General features: G+C 41.2%; 1 protein-coding gene across 1 annotated transcript; it reads right to left on the bottom strand.

The window, feature by feature from the left end:
* Positions 1–243: 243 nt before the first annotated feature.
* LOC132846292 (complement C1r subcomponent-like) lies at positions 244–8,573 on the bottom strand. The gene is made up of 13 exons (XM_060870957.1): positions 8,416–8,573; positions 7,657–7,858; positions 7,072–7,252; positions 6,686–6,823; positions 5,666–5,868; positions 4,367–4,514; positions 4,043–4,161; positions 3,818–3,896; positions 3,461–3,595; positions 3,286–3,357; positions 1,142–1,338; positions 826–1,049; positions 244–735 (listed from the first exon to the last, which is right to left on the bottom strand). The coding sequence occupies exons 1-13, from the start codon at positions 8,439–8,441 to the stop codon at positions 378–380; spliced, it is 2,082 nt and encodes a 693-aa protein (XP_060726940.1). The 5' UTR covers positions 8,442–8,573; the 3' UTR covers positions 244–377.
* Positions 8,574–9,947: the final 1,374 nt, after the last annotated feature.

Below are 9,947 nucleotides of genomic sequence, written 5' to 3'. Positions count from 1 at the left end.
ATGTTTGTGTTGGTGCATGTCTGTATGTGTGTGCATGTGTGCGCACGTGTGTGCACATGCATGTGTGTATATGTGTGTGCTTGTGTTTTTTCATGTGCATATGTAGTGTGAGTGTGTGTTTGTGCATTTATGCAGATGTGTGTGTATGTGTGTGTGTGCCTCCTCAGAAGAGAACACTTTATTATCATGAAAACAGTTAAACAGTAAAAGCTGTTCTATTGATGACACGGAAACTAAACCAGCTTCTGGTGGTAAAATATTCATCTTTATTTTTCCATGAATCGATCACACAAAACTACCACAGATTATAAATGGAAGCTTTTGAAGCCGTCACTTGAGCATCTCATCTCGTTTCTATTCCATCTTCTCCTCAGCAGCTAGTTTTCCTCCATTATTTTCTTGATCCAGTTGGAGTATCGAGCTATGCGAGTGTACACGCCGTACCTTCCCGGTTTTCCACAGTCGACTCCCCAGCTAACGATCCCAGCTGCGTAAAACGCATCCTTGTTTTTCATGACAAAACCAGAGCCACTGTCTCCTTGACACGTGTCCTTCCCTCCTTCAGGAAGTCCAGCACAGAACATGTTCTCCGTCAGAGTAGACAAGTCTCTGTTGTTCTTTCTCAGCGCCTCGATGGACGAGTGACATGTCTTATGATCCACGATGGGAAGACGGATGTACCTGAGATAATTGGAAGTGTCAAACGTCTCTGTCACTCCAAATCCGGAAACCCACCTGCAGCAGAAACATTTTACACCATCAGGTTTCTCTCTGAAAAAACAAAACAAAAAACAAACAGCCATGGACGTGTTGAGACGTTCTTACCCAAAACTCTCCAGGTTGGTGTCCTGTGCAGGAATACACACCGGCATTACATGGGCATTAAAGGTGATGGGTGAAGCCAGCTTGATTAAAGCTATATCGTTGTTATAATTTGGGCTTTTATATCCCGGGTGAATGTGTAGAGACTTGACAGGAAGTGGGTGAATTACCACATGCGTACCATCTGGAGAAAGATAGCTGCTTACTTTGTTGCTTCCAACATACACCTAAAAACACCAATAATAAAATGTGTTAAAGATTAAAATTATAATCATACATCAGCATTAAGACACATTTATGCCGCAGGACACAAGGCCACCTTCACTTCAACTGTCGGCTCTTTTATTTTCTCCAGGTTGTGAGCCGCGGTGAGGAGCCATTTTTCTCCAATCACAATTGCTCCTCCTCTTCCTCCAGTGAGAAGAAAAACCTGCCAGGGAAACGAGTTGTTTGTCGCTTTGGTACCTCCTAAAACCCGCCCGAAACCTTCGATATCCACAACAGGACGCCCACACACTGAAATATTCAGAATAAGAATTAAAATATGTTTATCTTATTTCTTTACCATTTGCCTCATTGTTTTAAACATACTGTAATAAAGTCTTTCTTCTGCCCTTGTCTGGTTCTCTGCTGTGGGGACGCCGACATGTTATCTAACTCTTTAATGAGTCTATCAAAAGGCTTAAGAGGTTGTTTCAGTAAGTTTCTTTCTGGTTCCTGCTTTACAAAAACAAATGTCCTGCTTTTTTTATTGATGTCAAACCCCTTCCAATGTAAACTGCATAAACAGGAGTTTAATAAAGTGACTAAATAACAGTCCAGGAGTTGGAGCACCTCCAAGTCCGAGGCCATGGTTCTCAACCGGAAAAGGGTGGCTTGCCCCCTTCAGGTTGGTGGAGAGCTCCTGCCTCAAGTGGAGGAGTTTAAGTATCTTGGGGTCTTGTTCACGAGTGAGGGAAGGATGGAGCGGGAGATCGACAGGCGGATCGGTGCATCTTCTGCAGTGATGCGGTCGATATACCGGTCTGTTGTGGTGAAGAAAGAGCTGAGCCGCAAGGCGAAGCTCTCTATTTACCAGTCGATCTACGTTCCTACCCTCACCTATGGTCATGAGCTTTGGATCATGACCGAAAGGACAAGATCCCGGATACAGGCGGCCGAAATGAGTTTCCTCCGCAGGGTGGCTGGGCGCTCCCTTAGAGACAGGGTGAGGAGCTCGGTCACCCGGGAGGAGCTCAGAGTAGAGCCGCTGCTCCTCCACATCGAGAGGAGTCAGCTAAGGTGGCTCGGGCATCTGTTCCAGATGCCTCCTGGACGCCTCCCTGGGGAGGTGTTCCCGGGCATGCCCAACTGGGAGGAGGCCCCGGGGAAGACCTAGGACACGCTGGAGGGACTATGTCTCTCGGCTGGCCTGGGAACGCCTTGGTATTCCCCCGGAAGAGCTGGAGGAAGTGTCTGGGGAGAGGGAAGTCTGGGCTTCCCTGCTTAGACTGCTGCCCCCGCGACCCGGCCCCGGATAAGCGGTAGAAAATGGATGGATGGAGTTGGAGCCTGTTTTAGCGGTGTACGAGTCTCACTGGTCCTTTGTCAGGGTTTAGATGAGGACCATTCTCCTGTTTGACTGGTCAGAAGGAACTAAAAGACTTCAAGCTAATTTCACATTTAAATTAAATTAGCGTCCTCTATCCAGAGCACTTATGCCCCTTTTCCACCAGAAAGAACCGAGTACTGGTTCAGAGCTAGTGCTGGTGCTGGTTCAAGGTCGCTTCTAAGAACCGGTTTGTCTTTCCATGGGCTAGAGAGCCATCACAGTGCCAAGTGTTACATCACTGTATACGTCTCATCTTTCCCAGCAACGTTAGCGCAGCAGCGGCAAACACAAACACAACATCAACAATGGTGGATGTTGCTTTACTGTTAATACTCATAGCTTTGCAAACCTACATTGGCATTCAAACGCGGTGAATCCAGCGTATACATGCAGCTCCATGTAATCTGTATACACGAAGGTTGCAATCGAGAATAACGGAAAGTACATAACATTATTTTATCATTAACACAGAAAAAAAGTTAGCCTTAGTATGTAGCTACCTACTATCATGTGTGCTGATAATTTATCATATTGCTGTAAAGTAAAAGTGTATTAAACATTAGTATACTTAAGATACATTATCAAATGTGCTAACAGTAGCCCCGTCCACAGCCCCAGACACAAGCTGTTCTTATATCTAGACCAGCAACATTTTGGTGCTACTTAAGAACCACTTTTCCAGGTTCAGAACCGGTGCTTTGGGTTTCGAAAAAGAAAGAACTGATTTTAAATTAGGCTCTGGCTCAGAACCAGCACTCAAACTGCCTCGGTGGAGAAGGGGCAATAGAAACCCTTCCTGCACTTTCAGAAACTTCCTGTTAAAGCTTTTGGCTATGAATCTGGATGCGGTGGCTGCTGTGGGTTTATGTTACCTGGGAAACAAGGAGGTACTATGGCGTTTTCTTCTCCTCTCCATTTGCGATCAGCTCCACAGGTGAAATTCACTACAAATTAGATCGATTATTATTATTATTATTATTATTATTATTATTATTATTATTATTACTATTATTAATCATCAGAAGCTTCTTCCCTACACGGATGTACCTTCGTTCTTTTCGGTGAAAGAGTAAAAGGGTTGGTGACATTTATACTGGACCACAGACATGTACTGGTTGTTGGAACCAGACAGAAAATTAAATTCACCATTCAGTAAATTCTCCGGTTCTCCACAATCAATAACTGCAACGATAAAGAGACAAATTTACAAAAACACCAAGAGAGTATTCTTTATTGTTTTATTTCGATTAAAACATTTAACCTGAATAGTTTTCTTTGATGCTAAATAAACCCCATTTAATTTAAATGAAATCTTGTGTTGTCATGGACTTGAATCTCCTGTGCTAATAGAACTATAAAAAATAGAACTAATAAAACTCAATAATACGATTTGTTCTGACTCACTCCTGCACTCAGGTAAGGGTAAATGCCACCTCCCGTTCTCCTGACACATGGATTTGTAACTTTTTATTTCCTTTTCTCCCTAAAACACAAACAGAAATGAAGACAGAAACAACCTCAGGAGACAAACTACAGGTGACGGAAGAAACAGCAGAAATCTGGTCCTGTATTGTAATAAAATAAAGATTTAATGCATATACACGCGCACACACACACATGAAACCTCACCATCATGATCTTGTATCCCGTGTCACAGCGCACTTGAATGTAATCTCTGTAGAAATATTTCGGGAAATCGGGAGTGATTCTGCCATTTGGGATTGTTCCATCAATTTTACACTCCACTCCTTCAGACATGTTCACGTTCACACACACACACACACACACACACACACACACACACACACACACACACACACACACACACACACACACACACACACACGTACACTTGTGGGTTAGGAAACACATTTCAGATGCATATGCAATTTAAACAGTGTGTAAGGAAGTTCTGTCTAACTTCTACAGGAGCAGGTTGTGTTTCCCGCTTACTCTGGGTTGTGTAGCGAAGGCTAAATCCTCCACTTTGTCCATGTCCATCAGTGTGAAACTCCAGATCTACAGTGTGTGAGCCAGTGTGTATGATCCCAGGACTCTGATCTCCACAAAGCTTCTTTGGAGCTTCACCGGGGACAGACAGCTGAGAAAGAAAATAACTTCCATTAGCCATTAGCATTACATATGATTATATGACAGTAGCTCAGGTTTATATTAATGCACTCGCTATGATATGATAATGTTGCCATAGTTACAGCTCGTTCACATTGATGTGTTCAGTGTTAGATTATAGATTGCAGAATTTTCTGTTGATCTGTTTTTGCTAAATCAGAGGTAGCTATAACTTGAAGCTCTACTTCACTCCTCCTAAACACCAGAGGCAGTTTTCCAACACCTGTATATCATCTTGAGCATGTGCGGACTTTTATATTGTACTGGTGTTGACATCAGTCTGACCAGACAGCATGGTGGAGGACAGACATCAACCTGAAAGGTCAGAGGGGTCCTCCAGGAGATAAATGCCCTCATACACAACCAGCCTGACTGAAGGCATCTCACCACAATATCAAGACAATGAATATGCCCCAGGTGATGACCCCCATCTCCAGAAGTAGTGTTACAGATTTGGCAGAAATGAGGCAAAGTGCAGGTTGACGATGCAGCAACAATTTCATGTCTTCCGAAATGGACAGCGAGACCCTGGTTTCCTTGTTACAATGGGGTGTAAGGGAAGTCCTTCCAGACAATCTAGGAGTTGGTTCCTCATGAGCCACTCCAACGTGACCCATTTTTAAGGATTTAAGAACAATTGCCCCTGGTGGTTTGATGGGGTGAAACAGAATGTGAGGGTATGGGTGTAAGGCTGTTTTTTAAACACCAGATAATGGCTCCTGACAGTTTCCCTTGTTCATGAACGGGATTATATCCTCAACCCTGTGTTTTCCAATGGGTTTTCTCAATAACATGACAAACTGTGATTATTTTTTCTTCTTGTTGATTAAAATGACAACATGTAACTAAAGTAACTATACATGGATAAAATGTAAGAAGTGCTGATCTTAATTCAATTCAAAACTGAAATTATTGGTAAATTGCTGGGGAAAAAAGGAATAAAACACTTGAAGGTTTTCTGAAATAGTTTTGAGGTATTAACAGTAACTTCACCTATTTTCCTGTTATTTTCCTATACCCTCATGGAGCAAGAGTTTCATTCCTTACTTAGCCAATACGATTTCCTCATAATGCATTTGGAATAAATGTAAACTGGGACACACCCACAGTGTAATAATGTACCTGGAGCCAGTGGAACAAGCAGGACTGTCCCTGTGCATCAATCTGCTCAATCTGAAAGTTGTCGCTGAAGTTGAGAGTTATCTGGAACCCAGGCTGAACAGAGATACTGTACAAGCAGGTCACTCTAAGAGGAGCTGCATTCGGGTATCCAGGACTCAACAGAACTCCCTCAGGTTCTGTGAAAGCACCTCCACCGCAGTCCACTATGGAACCACGAGGAAACAACACCACAGAATAAAAACAGATATCCAGAAAGACTAGTATACATAACTATGCCAACAGTCTTAAAACATTTAAAAAAAAACACTTAAGGGTATGTGTGTGTGTTACATTTATATTTATGGCATTTAGCAGACACACTTGTCCAAAGTGATTTACAAAAGTGCTTAGAAGTCTCCATCGATAAATATATCCTCATGCTGGTTCACAAGAACAGGGACTGTGAACACCATCAGTCTTAAAGCTCTGTTGGGGATTTTATTTAGGGAAGAGCCTAAAATTACAGACTGCCTCAACAAAGATTCCACTCCAAGATACACCTTAGAAAGATGAACACAATCTACTTGATTTATTTTGTTACTGGAATAAATTTCTTCTTCATTAAGATTTTAGACGAACTCATCCTTTTATTTTCTTACAAGGCAGGTCGCTTGAAGACAGTGACTCAGTTGTTCAGACATCTAAGGGAAGTTCTTTCCACTAGCTCGGCACCAGAACAGAGAAGAGCCTTGATGCAGTTCTTCTTTGTACCCTGAGAGATGGTGGAGCAGTGCTGGCAGTCAGGGGGAGTGTGGTGCAGTGTGGTAAGAGCTTTGAGGTCATTAAGTGCTGGTCTGTTTGTTTCTCCTGGGATCCCTGACCCTGACATGGAGATGCATCTCCAGAGATGTATTACCAGGACTTAAGGTGCCATCCGTGATGAGATGTCTGTCAGAAATGTTGAAGTGTTGATAGCAGGGGAAACAAGAGGTGTGAAGCACAAGTGTGTGTATTGTCTGTATTGTTGGTGTGTACACTCACACACACAGGAATGCTGATCTGCCCGCAGCTTGTAGCCATGGTAACAGGCACACAGGTATGAGCCCAGAGTGTTGAGGCAGATCTGAGCACAATGTGGTTCTGAATCATCTGAATCAGGAGACGCGCATTCATCTATGTCTGAGAACCAAACCACAAACACATAGGAGTCAGTACATGTGAGTCACTAGAGGTGTTAATCAATAAAGTCAGTAGAGTAGCATCACTCAGTAAAGGTGCGATTCACCAGAGGTGCGAATCAGTAGAGTCAGTAGAGGCATGAGGCAGTAAAGTCAGTAGAGGTGCGAATCAGTAGAGTCAGAATATCTGTTAATACATCATCTCTCTCTGTCTATTATTACTGTGAAGAGATTGTTTATTTATCGTACCAACAGCCTGGTAAAAGGCGGAGAACCCGAGATGCTGATGTGTTTCTGTATTTGATTCATCCGTCAAAAACACCAGTTTGAGACTGTTGCTAGGAGACAAAATGGGCTTGTTGCCAGGGTGATGGGGATCTGTGGAATTCTGGCCACAGAACTTTCCCAAAATCTTCTTACCATGAAGAACCTGACAATCAGACAAATAAATCAAAATAATGAATAAAACATGACAAAATCTCCTACTAATGACCTGTTTTTAATATCCTGTGGCTTCACATATATCTGGTATAAAAAACAAGATATATAAATGACATATAATAAAAGAAATAAACTATATATAAATAAAATAACTGGATTCGTAAATATTAACAAAACCTTTGGACTTACAGCTCACAGAATTTTGAGGTAAAAAAAAAATTATTTTAATTATAAAAAATTAATAAAGTAATTATTACATAATAATAATAAAATATTTTATTATTTTAAACAGCTGCTCATTCCAGAACGCACTGACATGTAAATTTCATTAAGTGATATTACAGTATAGCAGAGATAATGATGATGATGATGATGATGAAGCTCCGCACTAACCGTCAGAGAGTCGTAGTAGCAGTTAAATGATGGTTCTATGTCCAGGTAATTGAAGGTGATCTGAAGTTGGTAACCTGGAGGAACTTCCAGATTCCACTGCTGATGGACGTTAGAGGGGTAGGGCTTTGGATACAGAGGAGACTTAACCTGACCGAACCTCTCCATGCCACACACACACACACTCACACACACACACAACAGACTGCAGAGACAAAAAGACCAAATTGTCAGCACAGAAATAATTATAATATTTTATTATGTTTTATTCTATTTTATTACCTAAAATGATTATGTGGCACGTGAGTCAAAATGAGCTCTTCTGTTTTTATTCTGCTCTGCACACATCTTAATCATCATGATCAATCTTCGCCTGTGTCTTTAATTTTTGTGATTTTACTCTACAGTGTGTTTGTCTTTACTTAAACACTCTTAGGACTGAGGAGAAGTGTGACTTTTCCCCAACCAGTGACATGCTATTACACGTTTCTACCAATAGGGGTTCATGTATTTGTATGATAAGGAGAAACACAAACGTTCACCCAAATGTGTTGAGGCAGACGAACGCTCACTTCACTGTGCGATATTTTATTATATCAACTGGAAGGATTCTTCCACAATAGAGAGCTAAGCCGTGGGGATTCACTGTTAGTCAGTTTAAACCATAAAGAAATGATTTCATCGTTTTATACATCTTATATATTTACGAAGCTTTCGTATGAGACAAAGTAAAATAGGAAAAAAATAAGTTTCTCCACGTACCTCAGTATTAGCTGTAATCTGACCATCGTTCTTCCAGCTACATGAGTAGAAATGAGCCGAGAGGAAAGACGAGGGTTTAAAAGTCAAAGAATATCAGGTGTGTTTGATTTGGCAGGAATAAAAGAGGGACCGATATAAAGAGAGACAGACAGACAGGCAGACAGACAGGCATGCAGACAGACAAGCGATGCCAATGTTTCTCGTAAATCATGTTGTGTTTAAGGTCAAACTCCAGTTTAATCAGATCAATACGTTATTATAAAACATTAATCATAAATATTCTTCAAAAGCATTCATATTATTCCAGAAAGAAAAGGTCAGTTACATACGATGAATAAATACACGGCTAATCTGTTAAATAACAAAATACAAGTCAATATTTTAAAAGGTAAAACAAATGAAAAGCAGCTACTGATTATAAAAAACTTTCATTTAATTAGAGATTTATACATTCAAAAGTTCCAATCGGCTTCATTTTGTGTGACACAAAATGAAATCTCAGAATTTTTAAGTAAGGAACAAAATATTTTGAAGAATTATGTTAAATAAACATAAAAAGGTTACACATTTGTGTGCGCGCATGCGTGTGTGTGTGTGTGTGTGTGTAAACAAGGGTAAATAATTAATCAATTTAATCAAATTCTTACTGTGCAAAACTCTTAAACAGTTTAGAATTCTCAGAAACATTCAAATAAAATTATATCGACATATATAGTATATCGACATGCTGATATAACAATAATACAAAAAAAACAAATAGGTCATAAAACAACACAATAATATTATAATAGCATATCGTGTCAAGCTGTAAATAAAAAATATGAAATCATTTAATTGTTTTGTGAAGTTCTGTGAAGTCTGCTTCAGGTGAGACTCATGTGAGACACAGGTGAAAGGTGAGGGTCATGTGAAACACACATGAGAGGTGAGACTCATGTGAGACACATGAGAAAGGTGAGACACAGATGAGAGGAGAGAAACAGCTGAGAAACAGGTGAGACAGGTGATAGTGAGACACAGGTGAGAGGTGAGACACAGGTGAGAGGTGAGAGACAGCTGAGAAACAGGTGAGAGGTGAGACACAGGTGAGAGGTAAGACACAGATGAGAGGTGAGACACAGATGAGAAACAGGTGGGACACAGATGAGAGGTGAGAGACAGCTGAGAAACAGGTAAGAGGTGAGACACAGGTGAGAGACAGGTAACATACTGGATATTGTGGTGTACATGTGAGCAGCTTCAAACGAGGTTCTGAACCTAAAAGGCATCTGAGATCTGCTCCTTCCACACAAACCTCTGCGGAATCAGTCAAGAACAGATCAGCGTTTCAGATCAGTCCGTGACTGTGGACCAGGACATTTCTCAGGTCATGACAGACTGAAGATTCGTCCGGTCCTTAACACAAAACACAAAGAGACTAAACACCACAATAATCACCATGGACACAACTGTCACCTCCTTTCTACAGCCAAGATGCTGCTGCTGGTGAAAAGGTTGCAGTCGAGTACAGTGTGTCAGGGGAACGATGTAAA

This window comes from Tachysurus vachellii, chromosome 5, assembly GCF_030014155.1.
Source record: "Tachysurus vachellii isolate PV-2020 chromosome 5, HZAU_Pvac_v1, whole genome shotgun sequence".
In the NCBI taxonomy this organism is placed as follows: domain Eukaryota; kingdom Metazoa; phylum Chordata; class Actinopteri; order Siluriformes; family Bagridae; genus Tachysurus; species Tachysurus vachellii.
The sequence above is the reverse complement of the archived record's forward strand: the minus strand, read 5'-3'. Positions and strand labels throughout refer to the sequence as shown.